A 24,345-nucleotide genomic window follows, 5' to 3' on the forward strand; every position below is an offset into this window, starting at 1 on the left:
ATGCATACAATGTGCATGCCTATAAATAATAATCAAAGCAGAGGACAGCTAAAATAAAACAGAGACCATTTCCAAGCACTAGAGGGTTTTTTTTTTTTACAAGCACCATACATTTAATACTTGAATTCTTCAACTAATTGTGGAAACATTCAGTTCAGTTTTTTTTTTTTGTGGTAGTGGTGTTGTTAATTGTTCTATGTTTCTGGGCCACTGAACGTGAAACCAATAATGCGTAGTTTAAATATATAATCAAAAGCAGCGTGATCTCTCATTGAATTCCGTTAATTGGCCTTCAATGGCTCAAGTGTCTGTGTATCTCAAGTGTGTGCCCGACTGACTGCAGATCTACTCATGCACTTTACTGCACTGCAGAGTCCCTGTGGACAAGATCCAGGAGTTGTTTTCAAGACAAACATACTCATTTGAAGCTGCAGAGCGTAAAGATGCCTGGTGTTAGACATTCACCCACATACACTTGACTCTCTCTCCCTCTCTTTTCATGGTTCTGGGTCTTTACAGACACACAGACATGCACATACACACACAATGTACATCCTCCACACAGCGTTCAGGTCTGACTTCCACGTTCGTGTCTGCTTGAGGAGGTGATTTACATGTATTATCTCGGACGTTAAACACTGCAACTATGAGGTCTCGCATTTTATTTTGCACTCACAGACAACTAATAAACCATTATTTTTTATGAAGCAGTTAGGCTCAGGTAACAGGAGAGAAGATACACCCACTCCCTTGTCTAATCCTTCTTCTGGACACTCTCATTTCTCGCTCTCTATTTTATTTCTCTCTCTCCCTATTCCTGGAGGAGAGCGTGCAATTTCTTACCCGTCTCCTGCTCGATCGTACTGTCAGCTCATTTCCCAGAGGCCCTCTGGGGTGCCCGTCGGGATTGGAACTACAATACCCAGAATTCCCTGAGGGAAACTGTTCCACAGAGGCTCAATGATAGCACAGGATGACACCCAAGAGATATACACAGTGCGATCTGCATACACACATAAACAAGTAGGAGGATTGGAGTTTGTTTTGTGCGCTAACCTTCATGTTGGACCAGTGGCCTTTTCATGTTTCTGTTGTATGATTCAAAACAGTGTGTGTTTCTTAAACATTTGATTTGCGAAGACTATGTTCAACAACCGCCAAAGGGTGTTTTGGTGAGTGAGTGAGAGGCATGGTGAGGTGTGGAACCGATCCACATGATACTGTCATACGTGATTAAGCTTTTCTTTCAAATAGAAAGAGTAGAGGTTCTCTCCTGCCAAAGCAAACCTGAAGGAACAAACATTCACATAAAAGAACTGGAATGAGGATCGATGGGAGGTGCTGTGCGTATAGCACTTAAAGATGCAACAAACTGAGTAGTCATTTCAAAATTATTCAGAGAGAAAAAAGTAGGAAAGGCAAAAAAAAAGTCTAAATACGAGCAAAACAAAAGAAATAGTGTGGGTGTGCACGAGTCAACAATTGCCTGAATAAAGTCGAACAAAAGGGCAGAGACAAAACGCACTGCCTTCATGTTTGATATGTAATTACGAAGATTTCTGCAAAAGCCGAGGTGATGAGAAGCGTTTTTGAGAAAGGCCAGTGTGAAATGGCTCTGACAACGAAGATCCAGCTGAAAGCTTTAAAATAATTGTATTTCCTCTCCTTTATAATGTGCACTCAAATAGAATGGGAAATTCATTGCCATGTGATTAAATGTAGAGAACTGCTCTAATTGTTCTTTGTTCATTCTCACCGGTTCCTTCTGCGTTTCGACCTGCACACTATAGGTGTGCTATTTCTAGAACGTGCCATGTATGTTTATTCTGAGGGCTGAGAATGATTTTTTTTTTTTTTTCTGAAAACTTGTTTTAGCTAAAGACCTAAATGCAAGCTCTGCATTTGAACCGATTCGCCCTCAAATTTCACAACAAATAACAAGCTTCTCTGAAAACTTTTTCTTCCCCTGTGCCTCTTTCCCTGTTTATCATTGACTCTTAGTCTTTCATCAGGACTCACTATCACCACAGGGAGATTTTCTTTTTGTGTTTTGAGCTTGATGCAACAGTGTGTGTTTTTGTGCACCGTCTGACACTTCACAGGGTGTCATTTCAGTTGTGTGTATTTCAGAAGAGGCATTAGGGGGCGAGATAGAAGGGTACACCCCTGGGAAATGAGCAGTGTGCTCTGAAAAATCTGCTTCCCCCATCCTAGCATGGCTGTGGGGGAATCCTGAGCTCTTCAAAGTGTGCGTTGTGGCAGGGGAGCGAGGTGGAAAGCAAGGGGAAGAGCAAGGACTGCTGGAGATCATGGCAGTGCATTAAGAATCATTTAAATGTTACAGACGTGAGGGGGGTTCATCTCTGTCTCTCTCCTGCTGTTCACGCTCGTTTCTTCCAGCTCTCTCATAAGCCAACATCACACGGCCTACTCAACACATCCGACATGCAGTGAATGGATCCGCCAAACCGGACGAAAATAGAAAAATGCAATTACATCAGATTCAGAGGCTATAGTTCCGTGCGTGAGCATGAACTAGCTGTTCTTATTGATCTCTCTCAAAACCCTGCCATTGCATGTACCTTAAGGGCATCGTTCACCCAAAAATTTAAATTCTGTAATCATTTACTCACCCTCAAGTAGTTCCAAACCTGTATGAATTTCTTTGTTCTGCCGAATACAAAGGAAGATATTCTGAAGAAAGTTTGTAACCAGGGTGTTTTGGGGCACCATTGACTTCCATAGTAGGAAAATAAAATACTATGGAAGCCAATGGTGCCCCAGAACTGCTCTGTTTCCCACATTCTTCAGAATATCTTCCTTTGTGTTCAGCAGAACAAAGACATTCATACAGGTTTGAAACTACTTGAGGGTGAGTAAATGATGACAGAATTTTCATTTTTGGGTAAACTATCCCTTTAAGCTTTGCGATTTTCAATACATTAAAAATATTTTTTTCCCCCATTCCATGTCTTGGAATCTCTCCAATTACTATGGGTGGAGACACGCAACTCACTTTCCATATCAGGGAGTTCATCTGTAATTAACTCCCTAAATTTTCACTTTATTCTCCAACAAATTTTAGCTCTGAGTGACAGAATGAGTCGAATTGGGGGGAAACGAATGAGAAAGATAACAAGGGAAAATTTTGGAGTAGTTTTTTCCCGAGGATTAGAATCCCATTCATTAATAACCTCTAGCCTCCATCAGTACTACTTTCACCATCTCGGCTCACCATTTCCAGGCCATTTTCCAAGCCTCTTTACGCCTTGTAATTGGTCCTGATCAATGATTTTGCGATTTAGATCTGGATTTTTCCAATTCACATCACAGCTCTTTTACATTAAGAGCTGTGTCTTGTCTAAGAAGGAAATGGAGCTTATGTGTAATATCAATGAAAAGAGAGCGAGGGAGAGTGAGAAGTGACACTTTGACTGAAAAGGTACAAAAAGGGGTGGGTTAATACATCAGGCCTCATCTAGTTATGAATAAGTGAAAGCAAGTGAAATTTGTGTAAAAGTTTGCAGTTATTCCACACTGAAGTGTACATGATTTTAGAGCGATTCCTAGGTTAATTACAAGGTCTAATATGACTGTATTCATATCTGTGTCTTTCCGACAGGCCTTACTTTTTGTTTATGAGCTGCAAGGTATCCATGGACTCTCTCTGCCCTGAGGAACGGCATGCTGTGAATGGAGAACCTCACATCCAGAGTCCTGTGCCGCGCTTCCATCATGCTGAAAATGTTGATGTCGTCTGCCCCCACAGACAGCATGTCTGACAGGAAGTCGCCCAGCAGCTCGTACCTGCTCTTCAGATTGCCACGGCGTTCCATGAACTCTGTGGCAGAGATGTCTGTCAGAAACACAAACATAAATGCATGACACATATGGATAACAGAACCGTATAAATATGACCTAAGCTACAAGAACTCCAGGACATGTAAAAAAAAACCAAAAAAAAAAACACAGCACCATTCTTGAACTGAGGTGCAGAGCTCATGAAAAATGCATGGTCATGTTTTCCCTTGTCAAAACATCTTGTTTTCATTAAGTGAGGTTAGTGCCTGTCAGTGGCTGTTCACACAAAGTCCAGCTGACATGCCATGTCAAAAAGTCTGGGGCGAGAGCTCAAACTACTGCATGTGGAAAGTCTTTGTCACCATGGTAATGGGTGCCTGTGCTTTATGGTCACGGTTCCTGGCATGTCATGATGAAGCTGGCCACGGCCTCTGAGCATTGCAGGTAAATTGTGATACTTCAGCAACTATCTGACCATCGATTTTCCTGTGCTGGAGGTGTGCTTTCCTCCAAATACCCAATGTTCTAATTGGGATGCTTAGCCTACAGTTTGGGACTGTGAGGGTTGTTGAACGGTGGTGAAGAGGTGTTAGACCGACTGAGAGAGTTCCCAAGCTCAGTCTGTCCCTTGGGGCCAGTGCTGAGGAGTGGCAGGGGTGTCATAACTCTCTCTGACACTTCACAGCTCACAAAGGCAGAGGGGCATGTTTGAGGAAATTGGGGGAGATTTTACATTGACAACAGTGACATGGAAACATGCTCTGGATTTGACTTTCTTTCATGACCCCATCACCCTTAGGAACTGTAAGAAAAATATGAGGTAATGCTGGGGGTATAAACAGGCTACAAAAAGCATGGTAACAATTTATATTTGGATAGTCCAGTTTTCAACTAGACATTCTAACTATAATTAACATTGCAACTACATCAACTGGTACACTGACATTTTACTGACTATAAGTAACTTTGAAAGTACAAAATTCAACTTATTCTACTAACCCTAACATAACACTCTACTAATAATTAAATTAGTTAGTTGACGTAGTTTCAAAGTTACTTACAGTATAGTTAGTAGAATGCCTAAAGTGACTAATATTAGACTAATTTCTGAAAGATCATGTGACACTGATGACTGGAGTATATTCTTTTCACAAGAATAAATTTGTTTAAAATGTAATAAAATAGAAAAGTTATTTTAAACTGTAATAATATTTCACAATATTGCTGTTTTTGACCATTTTTCACCAAATAAATGCAGCCTTGGTGAACATAAGACATTCTTTTAAAAATAAACTCTTGCTGACACCACACTTTTAAATAGTGGAGTATATATACAACATACTTTCAGTGGTATAAGCTTTAATGAACTTCAAAGGACATAGCATACTTAATTAAAAATGATGGGTGGAAATAATCCTTGTAAATAAGTCCTTGTTTATGTTTTGTGTCAAATTCTGTGTTTTTTTTTTGTACTAAGTTATATTACATAAGCTGTATTTACGTCTCTCTTTACTCTTGCAGCTCTTTACTCTTATATCCCCACTCTGATGGTGGTCGTTCAATTCACTGTGTCACATAGACCTGAACATTCGTGAAGTGAATCATTAGTGCTTGAAGACTGTCAATCATGGAGGTTTAGGTGGGGGCAAGGAAGGAAACTGTGATTAGCTTTGGGGGGTGCAGGAAGGGTGGCTGTCTGCTCCCATCAGGAACTGTGTGTGAAGAGGAGACTCATCATGACAGCTGGGAACAGCCTCACACCTGGCTTTGATCCAAGCGCTGATCAAACCTGCTCCCCTTCCCACGGGCATTAAGCAAGGGATGTGCTTAACACCTTTTCTGGATGTTAAACTCACTCACTCACTCACTCACTCACACACACACACACACACACACACACACACTTAAAAATAGACAGGGGACTGCAGTGATTTATGATAATAGGTCTGTTAATTAAAAAAAAAAAAAACTATATATATATATATATATATATATATATATATATTAGTGCTGTCAAACAATTAATCGTGATTAATCGTATCCAAAATAAAAGTTGTTGTCTACATAATAAATATACACCGTATACACATACACATATATATTATGTATAAAACCACATGCATGTATATATGTTTTGGGCTTTTGGAATTTGGGCTTTGTAAAAAAATATATATTTTTTTTTATATTTTTGTGAAACAGGAGGGCATGGCTGGATAATTTCATGTTCATAATCACCCTGGAGTGCTCAAAATTGTGAATATGAATGGGAATATACTTCAGAGATTTTTACTCATAATTTCTAGGGGTGCCAATAATTGTGTCCAATGTGTATTTGAGAAAAACATTAATTTCATAATAATATTTCCCCCCATTTTAAATTCTTATTTTCCAATGGGTTAGATTTTTGTGAATTTTTTAAATAAAATATTTTTTAACAATGCAGATGAATTTTCACAGCCGCCTTTGATCATATTTACCAAGGGTGCTGATATTTTTGGCCATGACTGTATATACATATATAAAAAAAAACGATTAGCATTCTTTGAACGTCTCCAAGATGATTCAAGAGACCTACCTGCAAAGCTACCTGAAAAACTATGTGCAAGTGCACCTAGGGCAAAAGCAGCTTTAAACAAAAATGATGGTCACACCAAGTGTTGATTTAATTTAGTTAATAGAAGTTACTTGATAAAGAAAACCTATTTATGACATTATTTTTGACAGCACCCTCATTTTACAGCATTTTTATACAAGTGCCTAAAACATTACACAGTACTGTAGCTTTGCAGGTAGGTCTCTTGAAGCATCTTGGAGACATTGCCACAGTTCTTCTGTATTTAGTCTGTCTCAGTTTGTTCTGTTTCTTCATGTCATTCCAGACAGACTGGATGATGATCAGATCTCTGTGTGGAGCAGAGCAGAGTCTGAGTTGTCAGACTTCTTGTGTAAACAAAAATCTCACTGGATTATTACAATTGCTGGCAAAATGAATGTTTGGAAATGTAAACTGATATTTCCTACAGACACACTACAGCAAAAGATAGAAATAACTGACTTAAACCATTTTTAGTTCTAATAATTTTGGCCACCACTGTGTATGTACAGTATATATAGGTGGTTTTATTTTTTATGAGGTTTATAGTTTTTGTAACCCTGTTTTCAACATTTGGGATGTCTAAACACAGTTGTTTAATTTTGTAATAGCAATAAACAGCTTTCATTTAAAGCTATGTTCACATGCTATGTTGATTTTATTTCACATAATGCTTTATCAAACATTTCTAAAAGACCCCACAGCAACATGAAATAAATAAATGAACAAACAAACAGACACATACACAGCTTTAAAGAGGTTTAGCTGTTATGGCTTAGGGGACAGTGTGGTGGTCAATATGTCTTTGTGAATTGGTGAGCTAATACCAGTGAATGAATGCCAATATTTTTCCAATTTCTTTTTAATGATACCACAAAGTCATGTAGGGGTGGAAAACTCAGCGTTAGCCGGAAGATGAGGATCAAAACATGAGACATTTAAAATTTTTAAAAGATAAGTCCAAACTGGCTAAGCAGTCAGAAGCCTCAAAAGTTCACCCTCAAAAAGCTTTTCATGTTGCGTGTCCTGCAGAATGTGGGAGTTTATGTAGAATTGTGTGTATGTGTGTGCCCTGTTTGTGTACAGGCAGAGCAGAGGTTATGGGAATAAGCTTGTGTGAGTTTGTGTGCACTTGTTCGGTTATCTCCATGAGCTAGCATGGGTGTCTAAAGAACTTCTGCATATACTTTCCCTCATATTTCACTTTACAATCAGTTCACTTCTCGAGATGCACAGAGCAAGCTATAATCTCAAAGCAGCAGCATTACGACTATCCATTGCCTTCAACATTTGCTCCTGAAATGGGATTTCAAATGTCAAGGAGGCAGTAAATAGTGCGAAAGTCGAACTTTCAGTTATTCAATGCATGTTGAGACAGGGCTCCAGGGAAATAAACAGCTTAAGTATTTGGCAAGAACATTAACCCATACCTCTATTGACTGATGCCATTTTCATGTGCATTTTAAACAGTGCCTGAAGTACTGACAGATGCTTGCTGATGTCCCCTTCTGAAATCAAAAGCCTTGCTTTGAGTCTTGTTTGTTTTTTTGCTAAACTGTTGCAATTCTAGGGACCATAAAACCATTGAGGTGTTAAAGATAAAACTCCAGACTCCCCAAAGGACTCTAGGTGACTGAGTGTGAAACAATTTCAACACTAGGCTAACGTACAATTTGGCAAACACTGCTGCATAGCAACTCACCACAGTGAAAAATATAAATATCACCTCTAAATAAATGAATGTTATTTATCTATGATCACAATTATTTTACCATGAACAGTTTCAGATAAATCAACAATTACAGTAATACAACGCATGCCATTATCCATACAAATTCCCAATGAGCAAAGGCATTACCATTGTGATACAGTACTGCTGTATGGTATTTTAGCTTTCTATCATTTTGGTAAAAGCTGCCAATTGGGTATGGCAACATTCATATTCATATTTATTGTAAAACTATGTTATGGGGTAGGCCATATACCGGTAGACACGATTAACCGGTATAAATTTGTCAACTGGTATAGATTTTGAACTATAGCCTCTATAGTGGTTACACGCTTACGTGACGGGACTGTGCAACGTGGTCACAAAAACTTATTATTTGCACGTGTTGTTAAGAACTGTGGTTTTAAAACAAGTGACTTTAAGCCACTGACATGCAATAAACAGCGAAAGAGAACTCATTTCGATATTTGCGCGCACTGAGAGACTGTTTCTGAGTGCTGTCAGAGAGGCGTGTACACATTATTTTTACTGCTTTATAGGCCTTGAACGATTAAATACACACACTTGTATGTGTCAAAATGCCCGTCTTAGCAAGTATCCTCACAAACAGTCATTTAGGTCTTATGTGAAAGCAAAAGCTGAGAAAGTGTCAGGATCCTGCCCACACTGTCTTGTCAGTCTTGTCTGTGTTTTATGTTTCTATGCTTGTTTTGTGTTTGAGCACGTATCTGTCTTTGTTGTCATCTGCCATGTGCTCCTTTCGTCCTGCCGCCCTGTTTCCCGTTTCCACGCCCCCTTGTTTAGTCCTCGTTCATCTGAGTGTCATCACCTGTCCCTCTCGTTCTCTCCTTGTTCATCTGAGTGTTGTCACCTGTACCTCTCGTTCTCTCCTTGTCTCGTCTTATCCTGTCCTGTCCTGCAGACTGGGATCCTGGTTGGCTTCCTTTTTCCTGCCACGCAGCAAATCCTGTGCAGGACCTGCAAGACCTGCGTGTGGAGTGGCTGCCCCACATGTTCCTGTCTGGCCACCTCTGCTAACCACTGGCCTTGAGCTGTGCAGCCCTCCCTGCTCTCGGCTGGACTACCATCCTGGACTGGACTCTGGCCATTCTACCAGTCCGCTCGTCTACTAGCCTTTCCCTGCCTACTGTTTGGACTGCGTTCACTCCCCACCTCACCCTCTCTCGTCTTGTCTACAAGTTTGTTCAATAAATTTGTTTACACTCATTCTGCATTTGAGTCCTCCCTCCTGATCCCTGACAGAAAGACATGTAACGGTATATTGGATCCGGGCAGCTCTTAAAGTGACAGCAGTCTAATGCCGTCTCTCATTCATGTTAATCAAACAACAAAAGAGAAACTCTCTCACTGCTCTTGACTAAGTCACTTTCGTAACTTTAATAAGAATATATTTAATTTACACAGTGAAGAGTATATGGTGTTTTATAAAACTTTATACAATGCAGCATTTATTTTATTCCCCCGTTTCTCCTATTCCTATTGTAATTAGTTTCTTATTCTTATTTAATCACTGACTGTTTACTTGTCTTCAGTGAGCTTGAGTTTTTTTTTTTTTTTTTAATTTAGGCTAGTATTAGTATTTTTGTGATTATTGACACTGGTGACTTGAATTATAAAATGTCTATGGTATCACCATTTATATCAAAGAACTTATTCAAAGCAAAAATAACTATATTGTGGTATATGCATAGTTCTTTCATGAAACTCTAGATGGCACAAGCTGTCTTAACATACTGATATTCACAGTGTTAAATGACTGGGCATAAGCCGACTGGTTCATGTTGCATACGCAGCCAATAAGCTTACTGCTTTACACTTAAATGGCTGGTTAGCATCCACTTGAGCCCTCCACCTGTATAGATCTGCTATGGGATATTTTAGATGCTATTTGTGCAGCAGCAGTATGTCTTAAATACTCAGAACCGTACTGCAGTAGTAAATTCCTGTACTTGCTTGGATCAGCAGCAGCAATAATCCACAACTACAGCAATAACCATCAGCAGCGTAGAAGATCTATTCCTCCAAGACCAAATACATAAACACTGTCATACCCATTACCATGTTAAAATCTTCAGAGAGTTATCATGATAGAAATACTGTTTCCATAAAATAAAATTACTCATATCATGATATAAGATTTTGGTCTTATTGCCCACCACTACCATGTTATAAAAACATATAAACATAAGCTTCTTTAAAGACTGTCCATTTAATTCCAATTTATCTGGCAACAATATACCCTGGAGGGTTAATAGTAAATCACCACATTATTTAGTTTAAAGATTAAACAGATATATGGAATATTTAATTGCACAGACCACAGTATATTATCTGATAAAACCATGGAAATGCAATAAAAGTAACTAAACTTTTTTTTTTATTTTTTTTTTTATGCCACACATAATCTTGCTTCAATTAGGGATTGTCAGAGATTATAGAAAGAAAAAAACCCTTACATTTACACTGTGGTTACAAGACATTTGTTATTTGTGAAGTCACAATGAGCAGTAATAAAAACTGATTGCTCTTGTTCTAATGCCTGCCATAAATTCAGTTTAAATTCAGCATAAATTCAGACAAATCTCTTTATAGGCTTGTGAGTTTGCTATTGGCTTACATTTTATATTCTGTCTCTCAATCTCCCACAAGGCCTTTTCCCCCAGTTTAATAGTCTTAAAACTACAAAAACCTCAGCTATAGTCCATTTAATTTCAGTTCAGTCTTGTTTTCATTAAAACGCTGGCTGTCATAATGTCACCAAAGTCAATATGCCCATGAGTTTTACTGCCACAACATGGCACACAATCAACACAGATCCTGATTCCAGGCCCAAACCATCAAATTATTTCAATGTCTTTGATTGAAATAAGCAGTGGACACAGACTCGGCTCAAGTCTCAACAGTGCTGTATACAGAGTGCCATTCATTATCAGTCAAATTAGTTTTAAAGCCTTTAAAATGATTTTAATAGGAAGTAACATTTACAACAGCATTACATGCACACCACATAATCCATTTGCATTCCAAAAAGACTAAAGAATATGTTTACAGTAGGTAAGCTTAGGTTTCAGGATTTCAGTTCTGCACAAATAAAATGATGCATCAGAGCTGCCGCTGTCATAAAACTGAGCCTACATCTTGTTTCTTGTTGATTGTTACAAAGCGTGACATAACTTATGTGCCTTTGCAATATCAATTTGGCTTTAGACGGTTAAACGGATGCAGGAAAGACAATATCGAATTATGATGACACCATCACTGAATGCTATAAATAAATACCTACATATGCATAAAACTCTATTTAAATCAAGAGATTTTTCTAACTTTAATCTTACTTAAAAAAAGGTATCTATAAAAAATGGTAGTCACTAAAGGCTGAACAAATCTGAAAAGACACTATATGAATGAGATAACTGAAAAGAAGAAAAACAAGAAGAAAAATTCACGAGTGTAAAAGTTTGCACTGATTATCATGCTGTCATGAGTTAAATATCATCTGTACCTGCTAATCTCAGAGAGGCTGAGTTGTAGATGGCATCGTCCCGTAGCTCTCTCACATTCACCTTCACACTAGAGACGGCATCCGCCCATACCCCATCTGAGACTCGAACCTGAAACTCATAACTCCCAGGAGGAGTGTTCTCTTTTATGATGAGGAACCCTGTCCGCTTGTTCAGGATAAAATAACTGCGGGTAAAACAAAAAATAACAAGATTAAAATATTGATTGTCTAACTGTGTGTGTATATATATACACAGTATATAACCTGGGAGTTATAAATTATATTGTATATATATTTTTACTGTTCTTGTTAATACAAAATATACAACTCTAAAACCTTTTCAGAGAAGACCTTGTAAAAACCAGCATAAACATAAACAATAAATAAAGAATTAAAAAGCCAAAGTGTAAATCGAAGAGATCAACAAACACAATTCACTGTCATTTGAAACGTGGCTAGAGTGAATACTTTTCAATAAATGGTTAAAATGGAAGCAAAGGGATGATTCTGAGTTATGGAAAGAGAAAACCAGGGAATGAAGAACATTAGAGGGAGAATTATTGAGTTGCGAGTGTTTCCTTTTCTAGTATCTTGTGAATGGCAGATGAATGGCACTGAATTATAGATTTCTCTGACCTCAAAATAACCTAATCTGAACTCAACAACTTCTAAAACTGAAAAGCACAATTTATAAATCAACTTCTGACCTCAGCTTCACATAAATACTTACACATGAACTTGCTGAATGTACACTATATGTGAACAGAAAATCTATAGAAAGGATGAAAGCAAACAAATTCCAGATACAAGCTAAAAAATACTAAGCTTCAATGAATTATTTTTTGTTTCCTAATGGAGTAGAAATGCTGGCTGTGGAGTCAAGACATTTGCAAATATGATTAAAAGATGAATGTGAGACAAAACTACGGAATGCCACATTTTATTATTAGCCGTTTCAACACATACATGTTTTACCAAATAAAAAGAACAGCACTTTTAGAGTTCATCCCACTCATTGATGGAAGCATAAGTATTGGGACAGTTGAACATAAGGCAGATATAAAAGATTAAAAGCTATTATTTAGTTGCAGATCCCTTGCGCACAATCACAGCAGTGTGTCTGTGACCCATAGACATCACCAGACTCTTGGTCTCATCCTTTGAAATACTCCCAGCCTTTAATGCAGCCAATTCCAATTGTTGCTTGTTTTGGGGAGTTTCTGCCTTTACTCTCCTCTCCAGCTGGTGAAATTCATGTTCAATCGGATTTAAATCTGGAGATTGACTTGGGCAATCTAAGACTTTCCATTTCTTTGCCCTTATAAATCCTTGACTGAACTGGCAGGGTGTTTTGGGTCATTGTCCTGATGCAATATGAAGCACTTCCCAATGAATCTGGCGGCATTTTCTTGAATATTGGTAGGCAAGATGGTTTTGTACCCTTCCAAATTCATTCTGCTACTGTTATCATACATTAAGTCATCAGTAAAGTTGAGAGGGCCTGTTCCAGAGGCAGCCATGCATGCCCATGCCACGACACCACCTCCACCATGCTTTACAGAAGAGGCTGTATGCTTGGCATCATTGCAGTTCCCTTTTTTTCGCCACATTTTTGCTTTCCCATCACTTAGATAAAGGCTTAGATAAAAGTTCAAAAACTCTTCTGGCTCACCTTTGTGCTTTTTTTGCAAACTCTAATCTTGCCCTTCTATTTTTGGTGCTGGTCAGAGGTTTGCTTCTTGCTGTGTAGCATCTGTAATTCTGTGTCAAAGTCTCCTGCGGACAGTAAATTGTCAGAGCATCACCCCAGCTTTCTGGAAGTTGTTGGTGATTTTACAGGCACGTCTTTTAGGATTCATTTTCACAGCTTTTATGGTGTGTCTGTCATCAACTACTGTTGTTTTCTCAGCCGATCAGGTCGTTGTTGGTTGCTGGTGTCACTGGTGGTTTCCAAACTCTTGATTTCTCCATGCCCTTTGTTTTCGCTAGAGCTCTAACTGACTTCCTCTTTTCTTTTAGCATCCAAATTGCTTGCTTTTCTCTCAAAGTCAGCTCCCTCATCTTCATCCTGGTTTGTGTGTGTCATCATCGAATGCAAGATTCAGAATGCAGAAGTATGGATATAACTGATATGACACATTCCCTGCTCTTAATATCTGAAGAATGAATGCAACAGGACACAGCTGATCACTTAGAAAGACCTGTGAGGCAACTGTTCCAATACTTATGCTCACATCAGATAGAGGGATAAAACTCCAAAAGTGCTGAATGTCTTAACTGGTGAAACATCTATGTGTTGAATCACCCAATAATAAAATGTCTACAGTCAACAGAGCAATTTTGTCTTTACTGTTCCAATACTTTTGGAGGGCACTGTATGTGTTCAAGACATCTCAAGGCTGGCCCTGTCTGGATCATCTTATAATTGTATACGCCTCTCCACTAAAGTGCACAACATCAATAGAGCAGAGCAAGAGAGGAAGATGCTGGGATGTGAGAAGAAAGGGATTGACATTGTTCTTTGAGATCCCTTGACCCCTTTAAATAACACAAAGAGTGCAGAAAAAATGATTAAGGTGCTGGGAGATGTGTATAAACATGCTAACCATGTGTAGGGTATGATGCAATGATGTGGACAGAAAGGAAAAGGATGTAGAAAGAAAGAGGAGAAGAGAAGAAAATAGAAGAAGGTCTCACTTAGGAACATGTCCCTCGAAGGCATAAGTCTTGTTATCCCAGTCATCTGGATCTGGTGAGTAAACCTTCCCCAGTACATTAGTTGGCATTCTCCCTGTCATTATTAAAAAAAAAATAATAATACCTTGTGTCAAAACATTGCATGTTCATCAAGTGTAGTACACAGTATGTATAAATGTAAGCTTGTGTCTGTTGAAACAATGTGTACATGCTGGTCTGTGTCAGAGATTCTGTGTCACTGCAAGCATTCAGCACTGTCCACAGATATATGTCTACTGAGAACCATAAGCTGACATACAGCATGTATTATTCTGTGCTTGTGGATATATGTACTCATTTGTAAGTCGCTTTGGATAAAAGCGTCTGCTAAATGACTAAATAAATAAATAAATAAATAAATATATATTTATAACACAGGGCTGTTGAATGCTTGATTCTGATTGGTTGAAGAATGTTAAAGTGTGCAATTTTCCATTAACTCACAGCTATGAAGAAGTTACAGACTGTAGTCTGTATTAAAGTTTCATATCAATTTTCCTAATTATTTAAGTTATTTCCAAGGTCTACAATAGAAAATTAATCAAAATGCACAAAGACATTGATCAAGAAAATAAATATGACATACAATAGGATAAAATATTTTTTTTCCCCACTAAATTATCTTTTATTATCTATGGAAATCACGCTTTCTTTCTCCTGCTCTTTCTGCACACACATACTGTACAGGAACACAGATGGAAATGTATATGCGCACATAAATTTGTTGGCAGTGCTGCCCTACAAATGACTTTTTTGATAATATAGTTTCACAACTGAAAAGCTACATGACATTTCTCAGTAGCTGTTTTTGAAGCAGGTAAACTTACAGCTTACAACTGTTAAACTCGATCTCTTTCTCTTATAATCAATGGCTTAATCCCCTGTTACTAACCCTAAAATACCATTTTGGAGTTATCATCGGGGGCTAGTGTTGTCAAAAGTACTGACTTCGGTACCAGTCAGTACTTAAATTTTAAAAACATGCATTTTCCGCTAATATTTGAGCACTGTTAAGCCAATTCTTAAACACTGCTGATTTAGCAATGTGTTCACATGCTCAACAGATATGACTGCTGTAGCGTTTGAACCAATCAGACACAAATTTATTCATTATATTTAATGAATAATCCAGCAAACCATCTCATTCAACAAAAAAATCTGTGAGGGTCTATGGACCCTTCCCCCCAAAAGAGCACCCTAAAGGGCTCAGTTACCAGGGCAACCATCTGATAAGACTGTTTTCTTGCTCAAAAATATGTGAGATGTGACGTGCCGTAAGAACGGACCCTTCTGAAACCCACGCACTGACCATACAAACAAGACGTTCCTTTGTGCACAATACATATTAATATTTGTTTCTGATTCCCTGCTTGCAACAAAGTCAATTTAACGATTTTGATCTTGTTACATGCTCTGAGTAGTACTGTACTTTAAAAAGGGTATTTCTCTTACCCTGGAAATTAAGATTTCTTTGAATTCATAAATAATCAATACTGAGCGTTCACTAGACGACCTGGTCAATTGATTGTACTGTAAATTCTGCTTTATCAAGCTAATTCTAATAACTAATCCAAATATTATAATTAATTATAAAGAGTTATGATTAATGATTAATATTCCACCTTGAGCTAATTTACTACACTGTGATTGGCTACAATGTTCATCACTTCGCTCACACAGAAGCATATGGGAGCATTTAAAATCTATCAGCAGATCCCTAATATATCTGCACATAGACAAAAATTTTTTCGCAAAGCAGGTGTGCATTATTTTTAAACAACTTAACAGCTAGTCGTCAAATGAGCTGATTTCATTATTTATAGTAAGTAACTCGTTAAAAGATGATTCTATAAAAATAACTTTGACCACAGAAATCCACTGTAGCAAAATTGCAACATTTGTGTAAAGCTATTTAATGCTATTAAATGCATGACTTCCATCCCCAAAAAAATGCAGCTGATATTGCAAATAATAGCAACTTATACTCTGAAATGTATCATAGCAACAAGTCTGGGAGGAAAATATTATAATTTGAATCGGCCAGCATGCTAAAGTCACACAACATTACAGTGACTGCCTACTGACACTAGTGCTGACTGAAATGGATCAAATTTAGCAATTTTCTGAATAAGAATTAAATCTGTATTTTCTTCCTCAATTTTCAACATGTTTGTTCATAGAATGTTTATTATTATTATTATTATTTTAAATGTTGCCAAAATATAGCTTTATTCTCAACAATTCCCCTATTTAGTAAATCATAGATAATCTACTCCAAATGACTTTCAAGAGAGCCTTAATAAATTTTCCAGAGAGTAAAAGATGAACATACTGACTTTTCAGCCTTTTCACTAAGTGGTTTACAACATTTTCAGGCACTCTTAAAATATTTTCTGTCCATTATGAAACATTTGAATAAGAAAAGTTGCATTTATCATGCTCTAAATTGCTCATCTTTAGCAAAGAATAATGCAGTACATTGCCTATTATACATGTTACAGCTCTCGTTTGTTGTGTGTGCACCACAATTAAGGTGTGTGTGCTTTGCTAGCATGTAGCATTAAAACAATGATCCACACCTGTTATCAATCATAAAATAATAACGTGAGGTTTGCGGTAGAATAGACAAAGCTACAATATACAGTACTCTACCATTCAAAACTTTGGAGTCAGTAAGATTTTTTTTTTTATTATTAATTTGATAAATTAATACTTTTCAGGAAGTAATGGATACATAAATAAATGGATAAATAAATAAATCTATTTAAAATAAATGCTGTTCTTTTGAACGTATCACAGATACTATAAAAATATTAAGCAGCAAAACTGTTTTTAACATTGATAACAATAATACATATTTCCTGAGCAGCAAATCAGCATATTACTATGATTTCTGAATAACCACGTGACACTGAAAACTGGAGTATATTCAGAACGGAAAATAACATTTTGTCATTTTGGAATAAATTACATTAAATTAGGCCTACATTAATTACAATTAAAATAAAATAAAATAGAAAACAGCTATTTTAAAATGTAATAACATTTTCTCAATATTATATTGTTACATTATTTTAATAAATAAAATAAATGCACCCTTGGAGAATATAAGAGACTTCTTTAAAAAAAATAAAAACCTTACTGACCCCAAACTTTTGAACGGTAGTGTATTAAATGTGTATGTATTAAACATATGTATGTATATAAACCAGTAAATACATTTATAGCATAACTTTAAAGATATAACCTGCTTTTTGAAGATATATTATATTTATTATAATCATCAGGGAAATAAAATAATTTTAAAAAATGTCTTGGTTTATACAAACAATCACAAACAATTTAAACTAGGTCAATGAAGAAACTCCTGATTTAACAGATAAGCCCACACGTCAAATATTACAATCAATTTAAATGAAATTTTATCTGCACTTTAATTAAATGTAATTTAACCATTACTGACCCTTTTATCTGCTAGTACATACTTATAATGTTAAAGCCATTACCTTTGTGACAGTTGATGAACACTTTCTTCTGTCCAGCTATGTGGGCATGGTCATTCTCGTCGCCGACAGTGATAGTGAGTGTGTTCGTGACGGTCTTCGGTGGACTGCCGCTATCTGTCATAATGACAGGTAGTAGAAACTCCTTCTGTCTCTCTCTGTCAAAGGCTCTCAGGGCGGTAATGGTGGCTGTGTCATTCCCATTATCCTGCAGTTGGAAATCATTGCTGTAGCGATACTCCAGAGGCACGGAGAAGGAAAAGGGTGAGCCATTCTCCTCTGAATCTTGGTCCATGGCTCTCAGTAACGTGGAGCTCTGGTTAAGCCGCACAACCTGTGGGCCCAAAACGTTCTCCCACACTATTGGTGCATACACAGCCTCAAACTCAGGGCCGTTGTCGTTGACATCCAGCAGAGCCATCTGGATAGTTGCGGTGCCAGTCAACGGTGGCGTGCCATGGTCTGTCGCAAGTACAACCAAGTGATGCTGTGCGACTGTTTCCCGGTCCAGCTCACTAGCCACAGTGACCAACCCCGACTGGTCCACAGAAAACAGATGGTACGGATCAGACTCCGGAGCAATGCTATAAGTGATCTCGCCATTCAACCCCGAGTCCAAATCACTAGCAGCCACACTTGCCACACTAGTTCCTGGAGCGACATCCTCTTGCACGGCAGGAAGCTGTAGAAAGTGAGGAATGAAGACTGGCACGTGGTCATTGCAGTCTTCGACCTCAAGTGTGCAGTGAAGCAGGCTGGAGTACTGCATATCTTCCACTTTAATGGTGAGGTTGAAGCGCTGCTCGCCCGGTCTTTCATAATCCAGATGCTTCTTGAGACGAAGGGTCCCACGCTGCTCTTGTCGATGGCTAACCATGTAAAACTTCTGTTCGGGATCACCCGCCACCACACTGAAGGTCAGCTGGCCATTCTCTCCAGCATCCGCATCCTCTGCGGCAAGCTCTATGATTGTTGTGTTGGGCTCACTGCTCTCAGGAATGCGTACGGAGCACGAATGGTCCAAGAAATGTGGTACGTGGTCGTTGACGTCTGTCACGTGTATAGTGGCAGTGGCTGTTTCTATCATACCTCCACCATCTCGTGCCTCCACCACCAACACGTACGAGTCGGTCTTCTCCCTGTCCAGGCCAGACACTGCCACTGAAACAGTCCCAGTAGCAGGATTGATGCTGAACACATCTGCTCCGCTATTAGCGCCATTAAGGGCAGCGTTACCTACTATCCTATAGGACAACACTGCATTTTGTCCGACAGCTGCATCATCCAGATCAGTGGCTGTCATCTCCATGACGGAAGTGCCAGGTGGGGAATTCTCAGCCACATCACCATTGCAACTGTCCGGAGCACAAGCAAAAAGAGGAGCGTTGTCGTTTATGTCCCACACGTTGATAATGACATCTGTGAATCCTGTTAGTCCCTCGCCGCCCTCATCCGTGGCCAGGACCACAAAACGCCACACTGCCCGGGCCTCGCGGTCTAATGTTCTCTGAGCATAAATCTTCCCCGTCACCTCGTCAATGATGAACTCGCTCTCAGCACCTTGACCATGAAGAGAATATCTCAAAGCCTCCTGGTCAGCATCCTTATCTGGGTCAGATGCTGTTACCTACAAAAACAAAGCAAATATATTAAAACTTCAATCTGCAAACTCTAACATAAGATCTAATCATCTATCCATTCAAAAAACCTTTTATTCGTCCATCCACGAATCCATCCATATATTAGTACATCCATTCACCCATCCATCCCTACTCTTCTGGACTTTATTGGTTATAAACATGCTAAGCTAGGAGTTGTCTTTCAAGGAGAAACCCAGAATAGAATACTACAAAAGAAAGAAAGAAAGAAAGAAAGAAAGAAAGAAAGAAAGAAAGAAAGAAAGAAAGAAAGAAAGAAAGAAAGAAAGCTTAAGGAAAAACTTTAAACTCCTTCTTGACTAATAAAATTAAAAAGTTAGAAAATAAGATTACCTCCAACAACTTTGGTATAAAAAGATTAAACATTCGGATTAAAAATGAGCCTCACATCTTTGGACAAATAAAGTGATGTCACTCACTGCAAATTCAGACTTTTAATAATTAACTTTGTTTTTTTGGACTTATGCATAAACCTCTAGAGACACGATCAAAATGTTGAATGCATTCAGAAGAACAAATCAATCTCTACAATTACGAAACACAAAATACCTTGGCAAGGTACCATAAATGAGTGTTTGGGCAATTTCCAATAAATTGTTGTATTATTCATTTTCACATAGCCTATTAATGAAAGAAGAATGTGGTAATCACATGTCCATGACCTGTTTTTGTTACATTTAGAGAAGCTCCTAAATAGTTATTTTTTTCTTTTTTTTCTTTTAATTAAGGAACAGGAGCCACAAAAAAGCTGCTATTTTAAAATGACAAACATGTGATCTGAAAATTGAGCAGAGCTGATATGTACAATACAGAGAATCTAAAGGCAGTACCTGCAACACAAAGACAGGAGAACCGTCCAGCTCCTCTGTCATGCTACCATAGTACTCGTTCACAGAGAACACAGGTGCCTCGTCGTTCTTATTTACAATGGTGACTATTACAGTAGCGTAATCTTCCCACTTCCCATCAGATGCCAAGACATGTAATTTATAGAGCTTGTTCTGTTCGTAATCCAGTGGCTGGGCGATGAAGATGGTTCCCACCTCGGGCTCCATGTCAAAAACACCTCCCACATTGCCTGATGTTATCTGGTAGCGCAACTTGGCATTAGCACCTGAAGAATAAGAGCAGTTAATGAAAACAAAGAAAACTTCCTCCTCTGGCCTGAATTAATTCTGAAGAGGAACAAAAAGGAAAGCATAGACCTACACTGACACTGATATAAAGGCTATTGAACAAAAGGCTAAAAGTCAGAAACTTTTAAAAGTGGAAAAATGGTTAGCAAGAAAAAAAATTATCTATTTAAAATACGAAACAAGCTTTTTTCTGCAGGTGAACAATAAACTGCTTCAATTGCCTTTAGAGGTTATTGTCAAGAGTAGCCTTGGAAACTCGCCACCATGGAAACATAGACCAATAAACTTCAAATTAGGTGGAGATATGTCTGAATGAAAAATTCTTTAACAATAATCTGTGAAAAACTAATTTTTTTCAGATTTGTCCTGTGCTAAAACTTTGTTTTGTACTTTTGCATAGCTCTTGTCAGACATTCAATCAAAAGTCCATTCAGCTCAAGCTCTCTTCTGAAGCATACAAGTTCAAGTTCAAAAGAAAACGCAGTGTTCAATGCTCATGTAGCTTAAACCTTTTTTATTCTGTCAATGCCACCAGCCCGCCCCCATTCTGTGCTTTTGTGCATGTAACTCAGATTTTTTTTTTTTTTAAATCATTGACAGTTTAGTTTGATTAAGCAGAAGAAAGGTAAAAGTGTGGATTCAATTCAGATCTCTTCGACTTTCTTCTGCAAAACACAAAAGTGGAGGTCTAAAACACATGGTTCAAAATATATTATTATTTTTTATTTCACTGAGGAAATAAAGTCATGTTGGTTTGGAATGAAATGAGGATGAGTAAATTATAATTTTCAATATATAACTACACATTTAATCTTACATATATTTAAAGAGGTGTTTTTTTGAGCATATCTTCTCAATATTGTTTGTACTAACTCTTATATTGTATTCTTATTTAACTTTGATGATCATTGCATTTCACATGAAGATAACAATAATAAATACAGTAATTATAATTAAAAGGTTCTTTTTGTGTTGTTTCCCATTTTTGGCATATTAAACAGTATTCGGCAATTAAACAAACGTTGTCATGTGTAATAGGAATTAACAGCATCAAATGTGCTTAAGATATTTAAACAGATATAAAATATTTAATTAATAATGGTACCATTAGGTAAAATATAATGTATAAATATAATATATAATATAATATATACATAATGTGACAGATACGCAAATTAAATGTTTCTCAATATTGGGGGTATTCTGAGAATTTCATCTGGTACAGATGTGAATACTCAAAATATTATTTTTTAAATCAATATTAACTCCATTGTTGTTCAGTCGTAGTACAAGCAGGATTTGACAGTTGTAGTATTTGTCCCGTCCCTCCTCCACTGTGATTGGACAGCTAGATAAAAAGTGAGAGTGATAAATGTTGCGTTTTACGCAAAGTTGAACATCTTTCAACTCTAGGCAGCAAGAAAAATGCACAGCGTAAAACAGATACTTAGCATCTCATCACGCTTCTACCATTTTTTAAAATACGCAACGCTTCCACCAAAACAACTGAAAATATAAGCTAGCCTCAGGCCCCGTTTACAGTTGTGCGTTTTCGCTTTAAAACGCATAACTTTTGCTACGGTTACGCCTATCGTTTACACTACTCTGGCGTTTTCGAGGTCAAAAACAGAGTCTTTTGAAAATGCTGCAGACCCCATTTTAGTTTGAAAACTCCGGGGTTGTGTTTCAGTGTAAACGGACCAAAACGGAGACTTTTGAAAACGATGGTGTGGTTGCCCACATTCACACTGCGTATCCTTGTCGACCGTGTAAACAATAACATCATGCTCATTGTTGTACCCATAGATATGTATGGGTAGATTCCCCATTCGACCGCTCAAAGCATGTAGACGCATCCGCCATCTAAATAACAGGGAATCTACAGTACCTACACATATCTATGGTTGTACACGCATGAATGGTCACGTGACATGCGTTTTCGGTTTCGGAGATCGTTTCTGAAACGCAGTGGAAACACCAGTGGAAGGGAGGTTTTAAAATGAAAACCCACTAGTGTAAACGGGGCCTCAGAAGAAAAAAAAATGCTGTGGTGGACACACGGCCTAACACACATTGATAAACTGATTTTATGCTGTTAGATAAATTTGGCGGGCACTTTTGGATTTAGGTCAGTATCACCCGTGCTGTGAATGTAGCCAATGAGAGCTGCAGCATACAGTAGTCCAAAACCACACTTCAGTAAGCAAAAATACTTGTGACCTCACAACACGGCAAAGCTTTATTGTTTGCGTGTTCTTTGAATCCATCCAGCCTGTGATATTTAGGGTGTCTATTGCTCGTGCTAACCGAATTTGCAGGTCAGAGTTCACCAAAACTGAATTTTGGTACACATTTCGTTCACTTGAGAATGGATGGAATTGAATGGAGCACAAAGTCCAAACCAGCTTAAAAGAAAATGTTTGGCTCCCCTGTTGAGCTCTGTTAATTAAAAAGTGAAAGATGCAATGCATGTGTTGTGAGCACGCAATTTTATTAAATTCTTTATTACTCCTTTGCTGTTATTTTGTATTTAGGACTCAAAGCTCATCTCTCTGAGGTCGTAATAAATGCAAAGAGACAAATAACCCAGTAAAGCAAACAGTGCAAAAACACTCCTGCTTAACAATCCTTCAGATCTGCTCGCAGTGTGTTTGGATATCCCTGCTGGTACGAGGTTAATGAACAGGGAACAACACATTAGGAGCCTTATCGCCATTTCATCTCCACCATCTTGTGTTGCCTTCTGTACCTCAACAAAATTGCATTAGGGAATATTTGTTTTATTTGCGTTTTCTGCTAATGCACAGAATCAAGCACGGCTTCCTTATGAAAGCGCAGCTGTGCAATGATGGCTCTGCTCCAGCGGCTGTTCGGGTTAAGTCAGAGCTGCAGCGAAGGCTGAAATCTATTCATCAGGCTAAAGCTACAGGCTCGGGGAATGTCCAGCCACTCCAGGCTGTATTATGATGAATGACTGATACAAGAATTCCCTTCCTCTCTCCTGCATGAAATCCACACCAAGGAGCACAACGCGGATTCAACTGGACCACAGGGAATTGCACGCTTCAGTAGTGCATCTGTATAGCCAGACAGGCAGGCTGATGAGTTATGTAGACTATCCTCTTCGAGCGCGTTTCTGGAGTGTGTGATAAAACAAAAATATTATCCAAGGCTTTTGCATGGTAATGTATGAGGCCGGTTATCTTGGGAGCTGCATTTGTTCTGTTCTTAGGGTATATTGATGAGGAAACAACTGTCTCTGTCTCTCATTCATGAGTGGTACAGATGTTATTGCATGGAGCAGAATGAATGAGAGCAATAGCTCAAACTCATGGAAACATTTTCTAACTGTGTTTCATTAATATCGCTGTGCACTCGCCAAGCCCTGTGAAAGGTTTATGTACCAATATAGTCCAACTGCTGAAACACTGTAAATATTGAAATAATATTTCCCTTTTTATTTGATCTTCCACATTGTTTCATATTTCTTTTGAATTAATTAATTTTTTATTTTTTATAAAATGAAATGTATAATAAAATGCAATTTTTTTCCCTCATAATTAATTATAGTGATTCTTTTTTTTTTTTGGTAAGGTGTTCATAAATTAATTATTCTACATTTTCCTTACAATTTACAGAAAATGCATCAGGTGTTGAAGATCACAC

The 24,345-nt window shown here is 37.9% G+C and overlaps 1 protein-coding gene across 1 annotated transcript in view; it reads right to left on the reverse strand.

The window, feature by feature from the left end:
- LOC306876406 (neural-cadherin-like) overlaps nt 1–24,345 on the reverse strand; it is a gene marked incomplete at both ends in the record, with an annotated part of 304,042 nt that overhangs the window by 88,115 nt on the left and 191,582 nt on the right. Inside the window, 5 exons of the mRNA XM_079427539.1 lie at nt 3,630–3,856; nt 11,647–11,831; nt 14,344–14,437; nt 17,889–19,512; nt 20,374–20,657. Coding sequence (XP_079283665.1) covers nt 3,630–3,856; nt 11,647–11,831; nt 14,344–14,437; nt 17,889–19,512; nt 20,374–20,657 — 2,414 coding nt within the window. The remainder of the gene's footprint in view (nt 1–3,629; nt 3,857–11,646; nt 11,832–14,343; nt 14,438–17,888; nt 19,513–20,373; nt 20,658–24,345) is intronic.

The sequence above is a fragment of the Barbus barbus genome, assembly GCF_936440315.1.
Source record: "Barbus barbus genome assembly, chromosome: 1".
Lineage (NCBI taxonomy): Eukaryota > Metazoa > Chordata > Actinopteri > Cypriniformes > Cyprinidae > Barbus > Barbus barbus.